We start from the raw sequence: 24,024 nt of genomic DNA, 5'->3' as shown, positions 1-24,024 counted from the left end.
TTTCAACAAAACTGCCCTGCAGCTGCCTTTCTGCTCAGCAATGCAAGCGCACAGGGTGCGAATACGGTGGCAGCCAAAAGCCTGACTCATCACAGATATTTTAAGCCCATACAAGTATTTTAAAAGACTTTCTATCCACAACACTGAAGCTAAAATTAATAAACTGCTGTATTTTCACATTCTGAAATAAATGTCCACAGTGAATCTGATGTCTAAAGAAGGAGGAACTGTATATATCAATATCAATTTTAAATAGAAAAAACTGAGCTGTAAAATCAAATGTACAGTTAGACTGCAACCCAATCTTGCAATTGGATTGTAAGAGAAATTGAAACTACTATTTCCAAACCATTTTAAAAATTTCATTTATGCAATTTATCCAAAAGTGGATTTAAACCCTTAGTAGAATAAAATACTAAATTCAGATTCCTTCTGAACTAATCAAAGGCAGATTTATTTTCTTAAATCTGCCGCACAATGCACCAACTGCTATACATAGCAATTTATTAATTTTCACTAAAAATTACCCCCAAAAATGTGAACAATGTGAATGCAAACTATTTAGGAGTGTGTTGATGGAGCACAGATACATATTTATGTATTATCATCATCTAACATATGGTGTGACAACTCCCTACAGTTGGCAATTTCCACATTCCGATTCTCCAGCCATTTTCCAACATTAGCCTTATCTCTAGCTATTTGCCAGAAGGTTTTACATCTGATCTAGATATCTGAAGCCATTTCTCTCATCAAGGTGCTTCTGACTTCTCTTCCTCGCTTTCGCTTCCGTTTGACTCGTGACACCAAAATTCACCAAACAGTAACAGCTTTTCATAGACAGCAGCTGGGGAAATCCATGAATAGTGGGAGAGATGGTAACGTACCATAAAATACAGCACAAACCTTCTCATCCTTTCATCAAAACTAAAGTACAGGGAACCTACTCGATACCTTTCCACTCTTATGAAACTGCTTTCTATAATCAATGGGAAGCGTTAAATAACATTTCAGATTTTTTTTTAATGAGACTTTGTGTATCAAACATCTCCCAAAACTCCCATGTCACAAATGCTACCAGCAAGCATTCCCTCCCCTAAGCAGAGCTTCGCCGCCGCTCAGGACTGCTGCAAGCTGCCACAGTAGGGTGCTACGTGCGCATCCAGGCCTTGACTTTTAGTACTACAAGTAAATGATACACGAAAGAATGATCTCCAAATTAAAGCAATTTTAATATTTGCTCCATCACAAAGTTGACTGATGTATGCCTTTTCACATTGTCATGTAACCCCAATTAAAATATTCTTTCTAGAAATATTTTGAAAATAAAATTCACATCTGAAACAAGATCTAGCCACTCTCACTGAAGACAAAAAGATCCCCCATAATTCTTCAAACAGTATTCACATAAGCCATAGTAAAACAGAAATTGAGACTCCTCCCCAAAGGAAGAACTGGGTGTAACAAACCAAGCGACATAAATAACTCTGGCTGACAAATACTTCAAACATCCGTTTTTAAAGCAAAAAAAGCTAAACAAAAAGAACACAAAATTAAAGGGAGATTTTTAATGGCACAAAGGGCAGCTAGGCACTGTGTGAGCTGAGAACATAACTGTCATTATGACTTTAAAAATCCCCCCAGTAAGATTTGGGTTGCAGCTAGGGCAGAACAGGGGTCTTGGCAGGCTTTCGCAAACAATGGAAGAGCAAACCCAGTGTGATGTCCAAACCTAACGAGAAACCTAATGAGAAAAGACAAAAGTTGTTACAGTCCCTCTGCTAAGAGGGCACTGTCCGACTTACAAAGTTACATGAAATTAATGCTGAGAGTTATTAGCTGTACGCAACTGGATGAAACCGTCATGAGCTATTTTAAAAAGGAGTTTCTGTATTCGAGAGCTTATTCTTAGGTTTAACTTCTGCTCTGTTAACAGCGTCCTTTGTGTTAAATAAGCGTTAACTAATACCTGCAAGAGTAACTTGCCTTTATGCAGAGCTGTGCCATGACCAGCTTTTCATTTTCAGGTAAAAAGAAAAGTAACCGTTAGGCACATAATTGAAGGTGTATTACACAAGCTGGAATGTCAAACGTTTTGTCCCTCAAGATTTACACAGAAAAACAGCACAGCAGCAAATAACCTGGTCCTCTGTTCAACAATGATCTCGTTACAAGCATTTTCAATGTACATAATGTCACAACATCAATACCTGCTTATCTTTAAATAATTAGGTAAAAAAAGGCCCCCAGTATAACCATTTCTTATATACCCGAGTTCTCTCTATATACATCCAAATTTTAAAGATACAAATAAAACATTATACAGGATTTATAAATGTTTAAAAACTTGAGGCTTCAGAATCACGGTTTCCCAAAAAGACTCGGGAAAATCCACAGACTGAGAAGGTAGCAGAGAAAACTGGAAAAAAAGGAGACAGACACGAGTTTGCTGCCGTAACATTTTACTAAACTTGCCAGTCATCACGGTGATGTTATCAGAAGTAACAGTTTAAGCTGCAAATGAGGAATGGTGGTTTTGTGTGTTGATCTCAAGTGCCGAGACAGGCAATTCAAGTATTTCCTATTTGATCCAAGCTCATTGTAGCAAAGTGGTGCAGGAAAAGAATTACTTTACATTTTTTCCATACATTCGATCAATGTCCATTTGATAGTATGCTGTAAGCTCTTTGCGTTTTAGTTTGAACGCATCTGTCACTAGACCAGTCTCAGGGGTCCAAGGATCAGGGCTCAAGCGAATTTTAACGGGTATTTCAAACTTCTCCAGATTAGCTGTAAAAATAAACATTTTTAATACAAAATGTAAATGCAGTCATTTTTCTGCAATTAAGCACAAAAAGGGGAACCATATTTTTACACAGAAAAGCACATGACATGAATGAAGAAAAGCTCCTCAACCCCCTATGGTTAGCTGTGAAAACCCCAGTGTGTTCACAAGTAGAGTGACAGGATCCCCCAATAATTATTCTCCAGTTCCCACAGAAATGTTGAAATAAACCCCAGGTTTTCAGGTATCTGTGCTGCTCCCTAACGTCATAAAAGCCTCAGTGCACCGAAATTACATCCTCAGAATATACACTGTTTTATCAGTGTCATGATACTTACCTTCTGGAGATAAAAGTAATAAAAATCAATACTAGTTATGCTTGAAAAAAAGAGGAGGAATGTGTTTTTTCCTGGTAGTCCTAAATTGTTCAAGGAAAGTTAACTTTGTATGCTAGTCATTCCCCTTACTGAAACAGAACAGCGCTCTGCATGTTATACCTTTAGCACAAAACACTATTTCCAAGAGCTTCTGCTATGGTTTCAGACATAAGAGAAAAAAAACCCAAATAACTCAGAAAAGTAATCAAGAGATGGGCAGTATTAAAAAAATAACCACCTATTTTAAGGTTAAATTAAAAAATAATCCACAAATATGTAATTATCCTGTGCAACTTTACATTTAGATTTTCCTGCACGTTTTACTTCCCTTGACATTAAATCACTGGGTGGGTTTTTTGCAATTTAGCACTAAAAAAATCGTAGCATTACTTTAAAAGTAAAGCCTGTGCCACCAAAGGGAAGAACACACACAAACATAAAATAACACCAAAATGTGCAAAAATGCCTCAGAATGAAATTATTCTGTTTCATCAATTTTAACAACAGAATAGTTAGGGCTGCACAAAAGAGAAAAGGAAGGGGACTTTGTACACACTCTCCACCACAGCAGCTTCTTAGAACAACTTTGCCCATATGCTCCATGCAGTGAAGAAAAACAGGCAAGAGACAAGGGGGCAAGGAAAAAGGAGAAAAACAAACAAACAAAAAGATTCTGCTGCAGTATTGAAACTGCACTCATCATATGAGTATGCTCCTGTAACAGAAGTCTGCAATTACACTAATCACAGAGTTTAAGATATTTGCAAGTAATATGGAGAAGAAATTAAGATTAACACGGCAAAGATTATTGGAAGCATAAAGTTATCCAAGGTAGAAAAGATGGGGGCAAACTGCAAAGAGGTGCAGAAGGACATCACGATACTGAGCGATCACAAAACAGACAGTGGAATCTTTCATTGCAGAGCACTGTAAAAGTGAATGCGTATGAAAAATTCAACATCCACAATGACCATTTAAGAAACATTCTGTGGGCATAACTGATACCTTTATGAAAAAAGCTCAGTGCTTAGCAATGGTCAAAAGCAAAAACAAAGCAGAATTTATTAGGAAAGAACAAACACAGTATCACTGTGCCACTGTTTACTTCTGTACCAGAATAGCTAAATAGACTGTGACCAATTAGCATGACAAAGATACAGCTGAGGGGGAAGAGACAGTCAAAACAGACAAGTCAAAAAAAGTCACGACCACCATTGTGACTGTTCACTGCCTCTTGCCATTCAAGAGCTTGGTAGAACCAAACTGAACTAGCAGAAGGCAGGGTTAAAACACACGAGGCGTTTCTTCACATGGACATAGCTGAGCTGTGCAACTCCGCCACAGGACAGTATGGATACTCACACAGAATATTTACGTAACCTTGAAACGCGACTAGATGAGTTAATGGAAGAAAATTATTAACTACAAAGACACCGCTTTCAGTTTAGGAAATCCCTCGGATGCGAGTCACTGGAAGCTAGGGGAGCCCCTACCACCACGGGCTTATTTCAATCACCTACTCATAGACACACAGCATGTGAGACTGTATGATGCCCAACACAGATGTATCATGGATCTGCAGACGACCCGCATTCTTTTGGACCAGCAGCTGAATGCCAAGAAGATACCACAGGACATCTTAAATAGCACCAGACATATATATATATATATATGTATTTGGAACTAAATTGAGCTTGCTAAGTTTGCCCTACTCTTATATTCTTTCAATTATTGGCCATGGTCAAAAAAAAAAGTTACAAGACTACAAAAACCAAAAGGACTGATCCAACTCATGTTTTGTTGTTGGGTTTTTTGGTATGAAAATTTCACTTCGTATATGTTCTATGAATACATAATGAAATATATATGCACAAGGAAATATTTTTAGGGCATATACTCATCTGTTTCACAGACATTACTGTCCACAAGGCTAAAACTATCTTCTACCCAGCTACTCACCTGCCATGGCAGCCTCAGCTAGCACCTTCAGTACCTCTTTTTCCATCTCAGGACTGTTACAGATCTCTTCCCAGGCTCCTTTAAATCCTTTCTTTCGAGCTAGTTCTGTGAGCTCCTTTTGATTTGGCACAACAAATCCAATGACATAAGAATGGAAACTGAGAAGTATAACGTACTTTAGTATGAATTTTGTCAAGTTAACAAGGCTTCAAAAATAACATTTCAAGTTGAGCAGTTTGCACTTCATACAGAGATATTGCTCGTAACAGTTGGCTTTTGTTCACCTGATAATCTTTCTGAAATAGTAGACAAATTACCTTTGCCTGCTTAAAAATAAGTAGCAAGAGAAGCTACTTACCTTACAGCAACTGTATTGCTTCAAGGTGTGCTGTCCATATGCATATTCCACTGTGCCTCATGCTCAAAGCTTTGGGGAAGCAGTACCCATACGATGTCAATGCGCCCTGCCTCTCCTCATGTTTTGCAGCCCGGTATGAAGACTGGTGTGCGGCTTCCCTACCTCAGTTTCCTCTCAACTGCAGAATCCAGTTACTGTAGAGGAGTAGAGGACTGCAGTGAAGAGGGGTTGGAGAGCAGGTTGTGGAATGAGCATATGCACAACACATCTCAAAGAACGCCTGCTTCTGTAAGGGAAGTGACTTCTCTTTCTCTTTCAAGCAATTGTCCATACACTCAACTCTACTGTTGGCAATCTTTGTCTGCTCCTGATATGCCTAGAACATATGAAGCTGTGATCTCAAAGTCTTTGGAAAACACTGAAGCACAATTTGCCCTGAAACAGGTATTTGAGATTTTTCAGATGGTGTAAAGTTTAGAGAAAGCATGAACAGAACCTCACATAGCAACTCCGCACATTCTAACAAAGCAGATCACAGAATCAGGGAGCTGAAGGTGATCTCGCAAGATCATCTAATTCATTCACTTGCCTTGAAGCAAGGTCAGCTACATCTAACAGATGTTTGTCTAACCCGTTCTTAAACATCAGGCAAACACTAATGCTAGTGCTTCATTACTCTTAGCATTGGTAAGCTGTTCTTGATGGCTATTTTTGACTCTTCCTCTCTGCAGTTTACGTCAGTTGTATTTTCATGCAAGCCAATAGTCAGACGTTCCTCTCCTTTCCACAGGAGCCATTTATTCATTCACAGACTGTTACTATTTTTTTTTTTTCCTTCTCACTTGTCTAGTCTTCCTTCCTTTCTTAAGTTTCTTTAGGAATTTAAGCAATGCCCTTTCCTCCCAAGTCATGCATCACAGATCTCTGCCCAGATGTTCCCATTTTTCTCCTGGACTCTTTTCAAGAGGTCCACCTTTTCTGAAGGGTCCACCTTTTCTGACCCTGTAATGCTTGGTAGAGCAAAAAGATCATCGTGCATCTTGTAAGCCATACATCTGATTATGCCATATTATTTACCTTCTTCTAACAGCATGGCACTTGTTGACTCATGTCAGCTCCTACAGAACTACCACCAGCCGGTGTTTCCTCATCCTGAATTTTTGTAGTTTTATTTAGGTCTAAGTACAATTTACATTCCCCCCCTTTAAATTGATTGCTGTTTTCAAGCAAATCTCCATCTAGTCAAGATTGCTATGAATTCTCATCCTGTCCTCCACTGTACCTTCAGTCCTGTCCCATCTTAGACACCTACAGATTTATTAGATCTTTTTAACTCTCACCAGACAGATTACGGAACCTTAACATCAGTACAGAGATTACTTCAGCTTATCCTTTAAGGTCTCCAAGAAAATTTTAAAATACTAACTCTAAATACCCTTTTGGTTACTGTACATTGCAATTTTCTCCCTTGTTCCTGGTATGAATTATAATGGGCATCTGACAGCAATTGTGAAGTCTGCAAAGTCCATTACAAACACAGGCTTCATCTGTTGACAAGCTTGGCCTGTTGTCCGACTCAAAACTGTTCTCATTTTTTTCTTGCTAAGAATGTACTTACAGCAAGACTTCAGATTAGCCTCAGTATCACTTACTGCTTGCATCTCACCTTCTGCCTTTGCCTCTCTGATTTTTCCTCCCCCCACAGTTGTGCTATACTCTGTATTCAACCCTCGTAACTTCGTCTATATATATTACGTACGAAGGCACCCAGAACTTCGTAACTTGGAACGAAGTTGGAACGTAACTTGGAAAAACTTGGAATCAGAGAACCACAGGACTCTGGCACTTTCATCCCTGGTTCCTGTAGTCTTTTGACAGGCTTAACGTCATATCCAGCATCACCACCAGTGTCTCCAGGGATAAACAGCATATAGAGGTAATCAGTTGGCTGGGTAAGCCTCAAGCTTTCAGTTCATCTAAAGTTCAGCCTCTTGAATGGCAGCACACTTCCTCTGGACAAACGGGATCATCCAACTATGCTTTTTCCTGGAAAGAGCACCTTGGAGCTCACAGCTCCACAACATACAGCTTTTCATTCTGTACCACTAGTTAAATCTTCACTTATTGCAGTTCAAATGCTAAAGCAGTTTGTCTTGAGATGTATCCTAAAAAACATCTTCTCACTGGAGCAGCTACTTCCCCCTCCACTACTGTTTCTTCTGCAGATCTTTTGAATTTGCTAGTTTCTTCAGTCTTGGAGGTCATAATGACAGCAGGAAGGAAGAAATTTTCAGAATTTCGTCCTCAGGAGCTCCTTAATCATCTCCTCCAGGCTAAGAGATTTTTGCCAAGAGATTTTGCCACAACGTTTCTCCTACACTAGGCATCCTCATTGACTTGCTGTGCTTGAGATCCTACCTGAGTACAGCCCTCAGACCTATGATGAGACATCTACAGTGGCACTACATGTTGAAATCATCATTTCTATTCTGTTAAGTCTGGTCCTTATCAGCTCTCCTTGACCTTCCTGATGAGAAGTCCCCTGGGTTTTTTGCCATGTTTGCTCATTCCTCAGGTAACTAAACTATTCATTTTCCTGATGTGATGCTTGAGATCTACTGAATGCATCTTGGACGGGTGAAGCGCTGATAAAGCAGTAGGAGTCTCCTCTGAAGGAGCACTAATCATGATTCCTTTCAGCAAACATTTTATTCCTTATCACACTGAGTATTTTGTCTGAAGTGGTCAATGAATATAGCTTTTGAAGCAGTGATACCGTGCAAACACTTTTGATTCTCTGCTACCATGTTCAGAGGAGCTTTGCACTCCAAGATCTAAGGTCAAATCACAGATTTAACCCACTTGTAGAAGTCTGCCCTCCTTGTCCTTTTGCATGTGGGAGATAAAACATCTACAAACGAAGGACGACTCCTGCATATGAGATCACCCAAGCAAAGTATAAGGAGAGACAGGATACAAGAGAAGTCATAGGCACTGCTACCAAAAAGTCCCTGAGCTCACACTGTAGAGGTGACTATATACCCACAATGAAATGTGCATATTGACAATCATTCAGAGAATCTGTATTACATGGCTACTGATGCCAAATTACACACTTGAAAGTATTAAGAAGAAATACAGCAACAGCAGAAAAACAATCTGGAATGTACTTGGACTCTGTTTGTAAATTACCTTTAAAAATTGCTTATAGGTTTTCCTATTTTTAAGGACTAGGCAAGATATGAACTATCAGAGCCAAGTGCCTGCCTAACAAGCATATTTTAGTCTCAAACATTATGTTGACCTGGCAAAATTAACACAAATTTGATAGTACAATGCCAGTACTGAACTTCAATCCTAAAACAGCAGAAATCACCACCTGTAGGAGTCTCTTCCTCCAGAGACTACAGAGGATGCTCAGAACAGGCACACAACCTCAGGCAGTCAAGGCAAGCAAACATGAGAGTCACCCAACAGGTCAAAACCACAGATAAAGCCTAATGTAATGGAAGTTGTCTCAGCAGTGGCCAATGCCCAATGCACCTTAGCCTATTGATCCAAAACTGTCAAAACTGAAGTTACAGGATGACTACCATTAGTTAACACAAAAAAATACCACAGAGAACCAGGTGAACAAACCCAAAGTTAATTTTCTATTTATTACCACTGAGCAATTCTCTGGTATGCTTGTCCTAGCTTCCTTCAAAGTTATCAAGTGGGGCTTTTTTTGGCCATACTGGAAATCAGAATATTTCTGGTCATTCAGAAGCTCCAAAATGACTTTCCAAATGTCAAAATGACAACAGGAAGCAAAGACCACCTGAAGTTTATCTATACATGCAAGTCTATATTATGCACAGTTAGGAAATTCTAGAAATAGAAACTTAAGACATGTTTGAGCCCTTATATGCCTAATTCAGTAGTACATGTAGAAAGCAAATAAACAATGATCGTGTCCTTTCTATTAATTGTGTGTTTGGATAGTATTTACAGAGTGTTTTCTCTCAAGCTTTAAAGGCATTTGCTGGTGTATTGCAGGGGTTAAAGTATTTTTAATGCACAAACCAGCTTCTGAGCTGTTGGTGGTTTCTCCCCCCGCTTCCTCTGAAGTACAACAGTACGTCCTCTGAAGAACAGATCACAGCTAAATACAGCAAGGAACAAGGTGTCCTACGGCTTTATAGGTAATAATCTCTAACGTGCTTGAATGATGTCTGTTATGAATGCAGTCAGAGCTTAGATGCTTTTCAGATTGGGGGAAAAGGGAATGAAAGACTCATTCTTGTCATTTTCCAACAAATTATGAAAAAAATGTGAAAGGAAAAATAAAAGCATACATTTCAGATGTTTTAGTTTTAATAAAGTTACTCCATTGTATTATAAGCAAAATCCTTTTTTAACAGGTTTAAAAAAATTCCGCACATTAAGTGTCAAAAAAATTTGCTTATGGCTTCAGCAGGACAGACAAAGAATACAGCAATAACAAAATATCAGCTGCCTCTTACCTGCTTGCATACACACAAATATTATCTACCAGTGGAAGATTCTTTAGAGCTGCTTCTACTTTGCCAAGAGAAACGTATTCTCCTGCCTGGAGTTTTACAAGATCTTTTTTACGATCTATTGAGGAAAAAAGAAATTAAACATTAATTACAGAACACAAAACTTTAGACATTGATTGTATACTTTTTGGAAATGTATTAGTGCCAAAAGGTACGCGGACTCATGTTTGGTGAATGTACCAGGAACATTTAATAACGGGTTTCCAAACTTGGCGTTTTATCAACCTGCCCCACACTCAGACACGAGAGCCATTTCAATCCCATACATTTTCTGCCTTTAGAACAGCATCTCCTCTATGACTGCACTGGCATGCAAATGGAAGACAACGGGGATTATGCAAAAGCCAGTGTTCGGCTAGAAGCACACCTTTCATGCTGTCTAGTCCAGACGCTTATGGCAGGAAATGCAGCCTTTGCTGACATTTTGTTATTTTTCCCAGGCTAAATCCACATTTAAAGAGTAACTGTCTATCTGTTATTTGAAACACAACAATAGGAATTGAAAATTAAGCCCAAATTACTTGAGTTTATTATATGTAGCCCAAAGAAGGCAAAGGTGACTACAGGGCCTTACCCACCCAGCTGTGATGGCAGCCAGGAGTACCCCTCCTTTGCTATATGCCTTCATGCTGCTTCGTGCAACCAGGCAAGGTAGTTTTGTAGCCATCTGACCCGTTTGACCAGTGCAAGGCAGCTGCGATGGGACCCAAGACCTTTCTCATATAATAAACCAAATAAGCTTACTTTTCAGGATTAAAGAGTACCCTGAATCACCCACTGACTTCAAGAGAGACACCTGGTAGTTTATATGGCACCTATTTTTGTACCTACAGGTGTCAAGAATTATAAGCCTACCACGGGCTTATGTATACTGCCTTTTCCTTAGTATATTTTTCCCCTAGCTCCTCTATGATAAAGGAATATTCTTATTATAAAGAACAGCAAGATTAAAAAAAAGGCTTATCTAATTCCTGAGCACATATTACCAAAGAGCCCTTTCAATGAATCAAATTCCATACTTAGAAAATTATAAAATCTAAGGCAGCTTATTTAGCTCAATCAGCCTACACTTAACTCTAATTACTACCCAGTCTCACTAACAGAGTGGAGTGAGTGCTAAGACTGTTTTAGAAAAAAGCAATTGTTTTAAAGATCAGCTTTTAAAACTCACAATCAAGTTTATGTTAACATATCAGAATTGCCCTGAGATACACAGTAGAGCTTCAGACTGCATGTCAAAATGCAGAGTGTTTTTTTTTTGTTTATTACAGTATTTAACAGCCCTGCAAAAATGTACCTGTATGTTCACCTGAATTTATTAACTCACCAATAATTTTTAGACATCCATCTTGATGAAACTCTCCAATGTCTCCAGTATGGAGCCACCTCTGCCCATTCTCATCAACAGTGAAATCTTTTTTGGTTCGTACTTCATTTTTGTAGTAGCCCACAGTCACATTTTGCCCTCCAATAAGAATCTCACCTCTAGGATATGGTTTATCAGTGTTGTAATATCCACCTAGAAGTATGGGGTTTATTAAGTTAACATGAATTAAAATAGATTCCAAATAAAGAATTCCTATTTTTTTTTTACATTATTTAAATACAGAAGTAAACACTTCAGTAAGCCCTTAGCCAAAGTTATCACTTGCCTAAATAGTTCAGTAAGAGAAGAGGTGGTTCCAGTTCTTTTCAGCATACAAACAGCTATTTAACATCTGTATTTACAAACAGTGAAATTCACACTCATGCAGAGGGTAAATGCCACCTCTATGCAATCTTTCTGCCACCACTAACATGCTCTATCCCTCAGTTTCATACAGGGTCGGATCAAGAAAAAAAGATAAAATTTTGCCTCATTTTAGGAAAGAAAAAATTATAAGGTTTCCCATCAGCCCAAAACACCCTTAAGTATTACGTATTTCTACTCTACAAGACATAAAAGCCTACATTGAAAGGAAATCACCTAAATACTTTTCAAACTTCATTGAATATATTTTACATAGCATCCATTAAGCTTCCATTCCATATGCCAATTTTTAAATTATTTTATGAATAATAATATTATGAAGACTATTTTAAAATTATTTCTTAATGGCAAAAGAAAGTATCACACATGCACTTCAGCTGAAGTCTCCTGAATCCAGCACCTCTGAGACACAACATACAGGACCTGCACCCTGTCCTGCAAGAATACTTCTCTAAATCAGAAATGCTCTGATTTAGGTACAACGCTCTATACATTTACACAATATGCATACACAATCATAATGACTGGAATAAAAGAAATAGCATAGCCAAAGAGTCATAATACAACCTAGCCAAATGCCACTTGCATTGATAGCTTCTGTCTAGATATTTGTAAGTTGAAAAACCACCGAGGAATTTATTTTACCTTTTTTCTCCCCCAAGATCGAACTTGGTAGCATTTAGAAATAAGTAGCATTTAAAATTTAAAACACCAGGAAATAGCCTTCTAATTACTACCACTGAGTAAAGCCCAATAGAAACGTAGCTATATAAAGTTCTTACAAACACACTACAATTTCATCACACACAGAAACTCTCACCTTCTTCCCAGTTCATTAACTTGATTTCACAACAGACCAAAGGTGCTCCCACTCTCCCTGTAGTGTAGTCCCAAACTAAAATATAAACAAAGAGCATTTTTCAGAAAAAAAATCTTCCAAAACTGATTAGAAAAAATCTTTGTTGTCATGTATCTCATTTAGTTAAAATCAACTGCTACTTATTTCTGAACTTTAATTCATTGAGCAGAACTTCCAAGAAAACCAATGGATCTATCAAGGTAACGCAGACAAAATCTTTATCCCGCAAAAAGAATAGATGGCTCTATTTACAGATACCTCCAGTCACATCAACACAGCTTTGACAGTAAGCTGTCCACGTGGATCATGCTTCAGAAGAGGCACAATAACTTTAAATAGTGTTTGCTGGACTCTGAAATAAGTAGCAATATTTCACAACAATTCAGGGATTCTATATTTTGATTCACTTTCCTGAAGTCTCAAATCCCAAACACTTCTGCATCCAAGCACCTTCCCAAAAGAGTATCACTGGAGAGTATATCATTTGTATTTGTTTTTCCACCCAAGCTACCAAAGAAGCCATTACCAAAGACCTCTTGGAATAAAAACACAATCACAGCAGTTTGTCGTCACCAAGGAACATAATACAAGTTCTACAATCCAGCATAATCTAGCAATGAACCTTAGGTACTCCTCAAATGATTCCTTGGTAGATTACACTATTGCCAAAAAATAGCAGCTCTGACTGTTTCTGCCACCACTGAATATGAGTGAAATTTTAGGACTAAAAGGCAACTGAAACCAGAAAGTTCTGTTATATGAAATTAAAATCTGGTGCAGGCTTTTGCATACCATTTTTTATTTTCCTAACGTCTCAATATACTCACCAAAATTAGAAATAATTTATTCAGTTTGACTGGTAAGTGCAGTAATGCCAAGATCCCAATCACACCATTATAGATTCCTCTATCACTATTATAGGTTATCTCTATCTAGAACATTCGTTTTGTAGGTAGGTCACCAGCTTTACACTCCGTGTCAAAATTAGTACTCCTACTCTTTTACGCATTTATGATTACAAGTAATTCCCAGGATTCCCCAATTATGTCTGGTGGTGTACACCAAAGGAATTGACTGTCAAAGATGGTACACGGGGAGCGCTCAGCACGGATCACTGCACTCAGTGGGATGCACCGACACCAACCTTCTGTGATTGTTCCAGCTCCGGCCGATTCAGTTAGTCCATACCCCTGTCCTACAGGGCAACAGAAACAAATGTTCATAAACCGCTGAGTTGCTGCAGAGAGTGGAGCTCCTCCACAAAGCAGGATGCGAATTTTTCCACCTAGCAGCATTCGTACTTTCCGGAAAATAAGGCTAAAATGCAAAGATAAGAGTATATATCTGTTGCTTAAAAACAGATCAAGAGAGTACCTAATTTTGTGTCTGAACTGAAAGTTTCCACTATCTTCAAATAAACTTTTATGGCATTCAAGGAAAAACTTGAAGAAGCGCATTTAAGTTTTCAAAAACACAGGCACAGATTTTTAAGCTTGTTTCCACATTCTAATTTGATGACGGGTTAAGTGTTTTGAGAATATAGATTTAGTAAGACAGTAAAGTTCAGTGATTTCCTCCTCAAAGATTATTTAAATAAGCTGTATACATTTTGCAATTATATTGTCCTTCAGTCTCACTGAAGATGGGAGTTGGACTTGATGATCCTCATGGGTTCCCTCCAACTTGAGATATTCTATGATTCACTTCTGTGAAAATGTTAAGTCTACGGTCACCTATAGGAATAGACTTCCCATCTTACCCAAGAATTGTATAAATCCGTTATTAAAGTCCCGATGAAAACAATACAATGTATATAAATCTCCAATCAGTTTCAAGTTAAATAACACTCAAATTATATCAGTAAATATTTAAAACCATCACACACTACTGATCTGTTGTTTCAATTTACACTTAATTACAGACTCGTTCATGTTCAAAGCGTCAACATTAAAACAAAGCAAAGCACCAAAAAAATCAGACACGGCTTATGTGGTTAAGACTTCAATAAGCATTTTTTGGTGCCATTAAAAATAAAATTAAAATTACCTATCGCAGAGCGGGGTAGTGTAACCTTTGGAAATCTGTTCCATTTTGTAGTTGTAGGCCAATATAAATAGATTCCGCTGGAAACTAGTCATTTCATTCACTTTATTCATGACGTTTTTGTAGATCCGATCCATAATTTCCTAGTTACATAAAAAGATTAACTTTAGCTCAAAGTAAAAGAAATCCTGAATTCAGGGCAACAAAAAGGAAACATGTTCTAGAATTTCTAGAACATTTCAGATGACAACCTGCTCCCAGGTGGCTTCCTCTTCCATTGCTAGGAGATTGCAAGATGTTCACAGAAAGAGGAAAGCAAACATCTCAGCAGGAGCACTAGTTAACGTGAAGCTGCCTGCTGCCAGCTATCTTTATTCCATTAATCTACCATGATGAACAATATATGACTAATTAAAATGGCAATCTAATCCCCATAGCTATTTAAATGCTGAAAAGTGTTGACACTCATATGAATGTTTATCCCCAACAAACACAATAAATACCAAAAATATTACTTTAAGCAAGCTTAACATCAAAGGTTCTATCTTTTTTATTTAAACGATTATTGCATTAGTTTTGTTGTTAAAATTTTGAATTATGAATATTTTTACAATAATTTTTGAAATTATTTATTCTGCAGTTACTTACCGGGACAGCTGCCATTAGGGTTGGCTTAAGTGTAGTAACATCGCCTTTGCTTCCTTTCTTTATTTTAGAGGACTAAAGCAAAGAACAAGTTTACTAGCAGACACATTCAAGATTTTTAACATGAGAAACAAAATGACATAGCACATCTTTCAAACAATCATTTTCATTTAAATTCTACTTTAAGAATTAAAACTAGTCCAGAGTACCAATCATAACCACCAATACCCTGTTTCATGAATTGTAGAAAAGAAGATTTTTTTAAGAATATTTTTTAAGAAATATTACAAAGACGTGATGTAATTATATACTTCTTTTTTTTTTACCATAAGGGCTTAGATCAACAACATACCTGGTCAGCTAACGTCTGAGGTGAAGAGTAACCAACGCGGCATCCGTGAGACAGACACACAAGTTCAGCACTCAGCTCCAGAACATGGGCAAGAGGCAAATAGCCAATATAGATGTCTTTTTCCCTGTAAAGAATTTTTACGGGATTGGTTTAGGTTGTACCATTAGTCTTCAGATGAGTCATTAAGCTAAATTTACGTGGACCATACTGCAGAAATACAGAAAGTAGAAAAATGCCTTTGAGCTTGAGAACATATTTCAAATAATTTGAGTTTTGTTTCAAAAGTTGCATACCACATACTACAGGTTTAAGGCATGAACAAAGGGTGATGTTTACTCATCCCAAGCCAATTAACCATGTGTTATGGTTGCAAAGGCGACCCTGTGGACAAGATTAAAAACTGCACCAAACGGAAAGAAACCACGGAATTTAACAGTAACCAAAGGAAGTGCTGCTTAGGGAAGCTTTCAACCACGCTAGTGCAAGGCGGCCGCACAGGCTTTTGTGTCCTTGTCTTGCCGACACACAGGAGACAACAGAATATGTACTGGGTTTGCACAGGAAGGTTTTGGTAGCAGGGGGGCTGCAGGGGTGGATTCTGTGAGAAGCTGCTAGAACCGTTCCCTGTATCCAACAGAGTCAGTGCCAGCCAGCTCAAAGATGGACCTGCCGCTGGCCAAGGACGAGCCCATCGGTGAGGGTGGTAGCACCTCTGGGAGAGCGTAGTTAAGAAGCGGGGGGGGGGGGGGGAACCCAACAGGCAACTGCAGTTGGAGAGAGAAGTGAGAATATGTGAGAGGAACAACTCTGCAGACAGAAGGAGGGGCAGGAGGGTTCCAGGCACCAGAGCAGAGGGTCCCCGGCAGCCCCCGGGGAAGCCCCCGGGGAGGCCGGCTGTGCCCCTGCGGCCATGGAGCTCCACGGGGGAGCAGATCTGCACCCGCACCCGGGGAGGGCCCCACGCCGGAGCAGGGGGATGCCCGAAGGAGGCCGTGACCCCGTGGGCAGCCCGTGCTGGGGCCGACTCCTGGCAGGGCCTGTGGCCCCGTGGGGAGAGAGAGGAGCCCCGGCTGGAGCAGGTTTGCTGGCAGGACCTGGGACCCTGTGGAAGGGACCCAGGCTGGAGCAGCCAGTTCCTGAAGGACGGCAGAAGGACCCCACGCTGGAGCAGGGCAGAGGGTGAAGAGTCCTCCCCCTAAGGAGGAAGGGGCAGCAGAGATAACCTGTGATGAACTGACTGCAACCGCCATTCCCTGTCCCCCTGCGCCGCTGGCAAGGAGAAGGTAGAGAATTCAGGAGTGAAACTGAGCCCAGGAGAAGGGAGAGGAGGGGGGGGAAGGGGTTTTAAGATTCCATTTCATTTTGCATTATTCTACTTTGATCGGTAATAAATTAGATTAATTTTTACCCCACATCCAGTCTGGTTTGCCCGTGACAGTAGTCGCCAAGTGATCTCCCTGTCCTTACCTCAATTTACGAGCCTTTCGTTACATTTTCTCTCCCCGTCCAGCTGAGGACGGGAGGGTTAGAGCAGCTTCGGTGGGCACCTGATGTCCAGCCAGGATCAACCCACCACAGAACAAACAGCACATGAAGTATTCATGCCATTTAATGGGGTACTGGAAGATGCTCAGACATAAGTGCGTAGTATGATGTGTCACAGACAAAGCAATATAAAACGCTTAATATTTTACACAGCGATTAATCTAAAAATCACATGCAGCAACATGACTTCTTTATTTGCAGGTAAGCAACTGTTGGTACGTACCCCAGATTTGGAATCCTCTCAGCCATTCCAGTTATCCCAGCAATTATGTTGCAATGGGAGATCATAACTCCTTTGGGAACTCCTGTGGATCCACTCGTGTACATGATCACGGCGATATCCGAGGGCACAGGCCTGGCCTGCTGTTTGTTTCCTGTAAGTTGTGTTGAGAAAGAGAATGTATCATGTGTGGAAAGCCTATCAGACTGGGAGAGCTAATACACTAACCCAGTCCAGCAGTCATTCCAACGTAACACTGCTTTCAGTTAAAAAGGTTGTGGTCAAGCTTAAGCGCCTTCACAAAGAGTAGGGACTTCTTTGTGTAAGCTGTGCAATACTTTCAATGATTACCCTACTCTACCACGACGACACTTTTTCTATTACGTTTCCCATATTCCTGCAGCGGAGAGAAAAACGGGCAGAGCTGCGGTTTCCCCAAAACGCCACCGAGCCCCACAGCCCTGGGAAGGTGTGCTGCACTGGTTCCACCCTGCTGCAGGCTCAACCCCCCCTTTGCAAAGGCACTTCCTCACGCACTGCCTGGCCGCAGAACACCGCACCGCCCCATGTGCAGCACCTGCAGCACGGCGCTGCTGAGACAACACGAGCTCTCATTTCTACAAGTATTTAAAGGAAGTCCAATAGCTTTAATAGGATTAAAGTGTTTTTAAAATACTTGCACTGAGAGCAAGAAAATACAGAAACAATTGTGTTTATTCAGAGGAAAAACTGCAGCATAGTGCACAATACATGCGGCTTAACATACACGCTGAATGAGAAGAGTGAAAGCATATTTAATGATTTCCCACTCACTGAATCCTGTCGATCCTGTATGATGAAAAATACATAAGCAGCAGCTCATTTTCTTGATATAATATTAATTGAACATGCTTGACCATAAACAATTCATTGCAGTATTCTGCAATTTATGAATGGTTAACTCAACAAAGATAATGTTCCTTTACTATAGCGTACAATATGTCATATTTAAAAGTCTGAAGAAAGGAGAATTAGACACCTGATTAGCACATAGATTAACAAATCTCAAGGAGCTAATGAATTACAGCCATAATTTTTTCTGTTGGTGTTGTCTGAAACGGTTTTAGTAGTACATAAAACTGGTACATCAGAAAGGAAAAAGCATCTTTTAAAGAAATTGCGAGGTCATGATGTTGGGAGGAAACCTGCCATTCCCCTGAACATCAACAGCAGATAGATTAACCACCCATCCTACTCCTAAAACAAAATTCAATCCAGCATTCATGTGCCTTCAGCAGCTAAAAGATTCTGAAAACACAAAGAGTAAGAACAGAAGAAAGCAACTGCTGAATATAAATGAAATCTTAAGATGCTAGGTTTAACAACTCTTCAGAGCCCAGAATAACAATTTCTTATGAGTTAGACACCTTTTGAAATTCTGAATTCTAATTCTAAAAATATTACAGAGATTGGAAATAGATTTTAAGAAATTTACATACTGGATTGATACTTTCAGAAGTTCAATAAAAGTCACCAAGTTCTATGAGATTTAAACAGCTATTTTACATTTTGTTCTTTGTGAATTTAACAAAACTTAATGGTAGCAAATTACTGCTGTCTTTTACTATAAAATGTACAATACTTTCCTTCGTGCGCTCTGAATAACCTGGTTTTAATATGTCTGATCATAAGAATGCTTTCTAAGTTTCTATCCTGGCCTAAATGCTTATCCTAAAAATTATTCTTCAACATGGGACACTTGGTTGTGAAGAAGACAGTTTTTATTAAAAGCATTTTACCCTACTCTGTGGAAAAACAAAACAAAACACCCGCCCACACCCCCAAAATCCAACCACAACCAAACCAAAGAAAACCCACAGATTTTATTTAAAGAATAAAACAGATGATAAAAGGTTAATCACTGCACAACTTTGAGATCTACAATTTCCCCAAGTTTACTCAACAGGGTCAAAAGTAGGACAACAAATGAGGCAATCCAAATAGAAAGAAGAGATAACCTACCAGTATCTGCCTTGGCGCCCATAGCTTGCACAGAAGCCATAGTGTGAACAATGACACCCTTGGGAAACTCTGACCATGTTGTTGGTTTGCCGTCCACTGTAATAATATGTCGCAGCAGTGGAACTTGAGAAACAATTTCCTGCGGAAATGAACGTGTGTTCAGAAATCAAACATGAGGTCTGTGCCAACAAGAAGAAAAAAAACCCACCCAACTATCTACTGTATACATTAAAAAAAGCATTGATATAAAATACACAAGGATTTAAAATATCAGAGGATAAACTCGTCTAGCTCAAACAATTGCAAAGCTTAAAACTTTCCACATTTAGACTTGCAGGACTGATTGAACTTTCCACTTACAAGTCCAGAAACTTTTCCAACCATTTACTGATCTGGGTCTTATTTCAAGAAAAGCCCACAAATAAGACTGCAATGATTTGTAGAGATAATTGACTTTCCACTCGCATAAAACACTGAGAAAAACTAGCAACACTGAGCTCACAGTAAACCTTATGTTGCTCCTTGTTTACTATACTATTTAAAATACGCAACAGCTAGCAAAAATATGGCTTAAGCATTAATTAAGCATTTCAGGCAAAATGTGAGTTCTAAAGCATTTATCAGTGTTCCAGTGGAAGAAGAGATCATTAGAAGAAATTCATTCTCATACTACAAGCTGAAGCAAATGTGCGTTGTATGTACACTGTCATTCCAGTAACTTAAAGTTTTGAGGAATTCTCATTCAAAATTCAGCAACAGTGCACAGTTTTTAATTAAAAGAATTCCTGTATGTGAAAGGCCTAGTTCCCCCAAAACACATGATGATGGAACTCATGCAGATTAGTTGTTCCACTTGCTTATTTGATCTGCGTCAAGTAGTCAAGAAAGTTTTTTGACTGTACTAATGTTTAAAAAGCTTCCCTCCCTGCACTGGAAAACAGCTCTAACTCTTCAAGCGCCCATCTTTAGATTTAAGAGCCATTCTCTGCTGGGAAAATATCCAACAATAAATCAGGAGGATGATAAGATTTAGCTAATCATATACAGTTCATACGTTTTTCTGTTCTTCCCATTTGCTTCAACTGTTAAATTTATAGGCACTAAATCCACCCAGAAACCATAGCAGTTTCTTGTAAAGGTGTTGTCCAGGCAGCACTGCAGCTCTTCAATAGCACAAATTGCTCATCCTGTTCTCCAAAGTGATTGAGGAGCCTAAATCCCACTGAAGGCTAACTACAGTTTTTTCTGTCCATGAAGACAAGATACATAGACCTTATTCTAAAATAAGTGTCTGCCCTACAGAAAGGCAATAAATCATTGTTGCATACAATGGAACCAGGCCTTTGTTAACAATAATGAACAGATACACTGGGAAGAGATAGACAAAGAACAGTTTACTGACCTTCAATTTTGTTTGCATCAATTCTTTACTAGTAATGATGGTGGTCACCTCTGTTTCATTCAGCCCATGTACTATTGCTGGGCCTCCCAGAGTAGCATACAGTGTAACAACTGAAACAGAAAATGGGGGGAAAAAAAAAGTGCTGAGTATCTGTGTTACACTTTCAAGTATAGTTTACAATAAAGGGCTGAGATTAACATATTCTAAGTCAGGCAACACAGTAAAAATATTTGTCAACTAACATAAAGGTGATATAGCTTCATGCTTCACAGCATCATTTTCAGTTACTTCCAGAAGGAATAAAGAACAACCACCGTTCATGTGACCGTTCACCATTTTTCAAGGTCTCACCTACAGGTACCAAAACCACATTACCCTACGTAATTCTCTTCCAGATCCACTCTTGTACCTTCGTGAGTTTTACCACTTCAAAAGTAGGGATCTGTTCTCAGTTTAGTACGCTGTTTAACAGCTCCCTTGTGCACAGGAAAGAAACAGCTTTGGTTTACATGACTTCTCTTTTCAGAATCCACGTGCTCTGTTACTAGCCTTTTACAATTGACTGCTAATAAGAAATTATTATTATAACATTGTAATATATCTTCAACAGATTAATTCTCACACTCAGTAATAAATCTGTGACTATAATATTCTCCTATTTAAAACAACATAATCAAGGTTTAATCGCCATGATCATTAGACATTGAACTGACATCATGAGAACAGAACAGCAACGTGTACTGGGTTTGTGTGGGAAGGTTTTGGTAGTGGAGGGGCTGCAGGGGTGGATTCTGTGAGAAGCTGCTAGAACCTTCCCGTGTCTGACAGAGCCAGTGCTGGCCGGCTCCAAGACGGATCTGCCGCTGGCCGAAGTCAAGCCCATTAGCAATGGTGGTCACGCCTCCGGGAGAACATAGTTAAGAAGGAGGGAAAAAACTGGGCAATGGCAACTTCAGCTGGGAAAAGGAGTGAGAACATGTGAGAAAAGCAGCCCTGCAGACCCCCAGCCCAGAGCAGGAAGGGCTCCAGGCGCTGGGGCAGAGGGTCCCCAGCAGCCCCCGGGGAAGCCCCCGGGGAGGCCGGCTGTGCCCCTGCGGCCATGGAGCTCCACAGGGGAGCAGATCTGCACCCGCACCCAGGGAGGGTCCCACGCCGGAGCAGGGGGATGCCCGAAGGAGGCCGTGACCCCGTGGGCAGCCCGTGCTGGGGCCGGCTCCTGGCAGGGCCTGTGGGCCCGTGGGGAGAGAGAGGAGCCCCGGCTGGAGCAGGTTTGCTGGCAGGACCTGGGACCCTGTGGAAGGGACCCAGGCTGGAGCAGCCAGTTCCTGAAGGACGGCACCCGTGGGGGGACCCAGGCTGGAGCAGCCAGTTCCTGAAGGACGGCACCCGTGGGGGGACCCAGGCTGGAGCAGCCTGTTCCTGAAGGACGGCACCCGTGGGGGGTCCAGGCTGGAGCAGTTGGTGAAGAACTGCAGCCCTTGGGAAGGACTCATGTTGGAGAAGCCCGTGGAGGACGGTCTCCCGTGGGAGGGACCCCACACTGGAGAAGGGCAGAGGGTGAGGCGTCCTCCCCTGAGGAGGAAGGAGCGGCAGAGACAACCTGTGACGAACTGACCACAACCTCCATTCCCCGTCCCCCTGCACCGCTGGCGGGGAGGAGGGAGAGAAATGGGGAGTGAAATTGAGCCCGGGAAGAAGGGAGAGGAGGGGGGGAAGGGGTTGTAAGTTTCCATTTATCACACATTATCCTACTCTGATTTGATTGGTAATAATTCTCCTTATTGAGATAAGGACAGGGAGATCACTCGGCAATTACTGTCATGGGCAAAACAGACTCAACTTGGGGAAAAATGAATCTAATTTATTGCCAATCAAATCAAAGTACTGACATCTCCACGAGCCTTTCGTTACATTTTCTCTCCCCCATCCAGCTGAGGCGGGGAGTGATGGAGCAGCTTTGGTGGGTACCTGGTGTCCAGCCAGGGTCAACCCACCACACAAGGAAAGAAAATATTTAGGAAACTGACTGTTAGAAACACTATGTCCTGTATTTAAGGATGGCTTTTTAGCAATAGGAGTGTTAAACTGCCATTATTTCATATTAACAATTTTAATATTATATTTAATCTCCTGCCATTTTTATGAGAAAAGACAGGAAGAGACTGGGGAAGAAAAAGGCAGCTCAACAAGGAAGAGAGATATTGCTCTCAAAAAAAATACAAAATTTCTGTTTTCCAAGCTGAATGCTAAACAGGGGCATCTCAAAAAATTTGTAAGGTCAATCAATACAGTCAATAATTACAACATCAGTGCTGGAAGTTTTGTCACATTAGGTATCTGAATTTCTTTTGTACTTTAGTCTGGATTTAGCTGAATATTTAAAAAACATAATTACTAAAACAAGACACCTCATTGTACGTTAGGGCTGTAGCTATACTATGTTCACTGCAGCAAAACAAAACAACAACAAAAAAAAATCAAAATCTGTTGTACTCTAAGATTTGAAATCTAAGGAGTTACTAACCCTGTGCAGCATACAAAGGAAGAACTCAAAAGCAGTTTTCTTACACAGAAAAGTAAATAGTTGACCTCTACTTATTTTTTCCTTGTTAAAACAGTCCATCATAGTTCAGAACTGTTGCAGGGCAAATGCACATGCACTGTGTTTTCTTTAATTTGGTGGGAGCAAAGTCCAGCAGAGTGCCTCTACTAGTTCCCACGGGCTCTCTCTACTTACTGCAGTGACCCCTGTTATATAAACATCTAGCAGAAATTCAGCTTCCCCGAGCCAGCAAGCACACCCGACACGACACACCGCCCAGATAGAAAAGTATAGTATCTGAAATAACCATTTATGTAGTTAATTACTCCTCTACAAATAAGTACATCAAAGACAACTTAGACCTATATGGCAGAGCCGAAGAGAAAGAGAGAAACAGCATTTATATGATGGTGTACTGATGTCACGGAGAGAAAAAAAACCTGAGCAAGGACTCCAACCTGTGAGATTCTCATTTCTCTACACTGGCACCTGAAACTTTTTCAGGCAAATCTGAAAGCGCAGATAATTTTTTTCCTCTCCTTTTTCTCCTGAAGACATACTGAGAATATACCTTTTGTGTTCATCTTTACACACGCAACAGTACAAGTGAATCTTTGGTATCTG

At 40.1% G+C, this 24,024-nt stretch overlaps 1 protein-coding gene across 1 annotated transcript in view; it reads right to left on the bottom strand.

Moving 5' to 3' along the window:
• Positions 1 to 2,626: 2,626 nt before the first annotated feature.
• The window catches only part of ACSL3 (acyl-CoA synthetase long chain family member 3), a gene marked incomplete at its 3' end in the record, with an annotated part of 32,457 nt that continues 11,059 nt past the window's right edge, over positions 2,627 to 24,024 (bottom strand). The window contains exons 3-14 of the mRNA XM_082003617.1: positions 20,859 to 20,968; positions 19,457 to 19,595; positions 17,459 to 17,609; positions 15,691 to 15,814; positions 15,342 to 15,413; positions 14,697 to 14,836; positions 13,795 to 13,967; positions 12,612 to 12,686; positions 11,369 to 11,560; positions 9,985 to 10,099; positions 5,122 to 5,279; positions 2,627 to 2,790 (exon numbers count right to left, since the gene is read on the bottom strand). Of these exons, the coding sequence (XP_081859743.1) occupies positions 2,627 to 2,790; positions 5,122 to 5,279; positions 9,985 to 10,099; positions 11,369 to 11,560; positions 12,612 to 12,686; positions 13,795 to 13,967; positions 14,697 to 14,836; positions 15,342 to 15,413; positions 15,691 to 15,814; positions 17,459 to 17,609; positions 19,457 to 19,595; positions 20,859 to 20,968 (1,613 nt within the window). The remainder of the gene's footprint in view (positions 2,791 to 5,121; positions 5,280 to 9,984; positions 10,100 to 11,368; positions 11,561 to 12,611; positions 12,687 to 13,794; positions 13,968 to 14,696; positions 14,837 to 15,341; positions 15,414 to 15,690; positions 15,815 to 17,458; positions 17,610 to 19,456; positions 19,596 to 20,858; positions 20,969 to 24,024) is intronic.

The sequence above is a fragment of the Phaethon aethereus genome (assembly GCF_964289735.1).
Source record: "Phaethon aethereus genome assembly, chromosome: 9".
Taxonomy (NCBI): Eukaryota; Metazoa; Chordata; class Aves; order Phaethontiformes; family Phaethontidae; genus Phaethon; species Phaethon aethereus.
The sequence above is the reverse complement of the archived record's forward strand: the minus strand, read 5'-3'. Positions and strand labels throughout refer to the sequence as shown.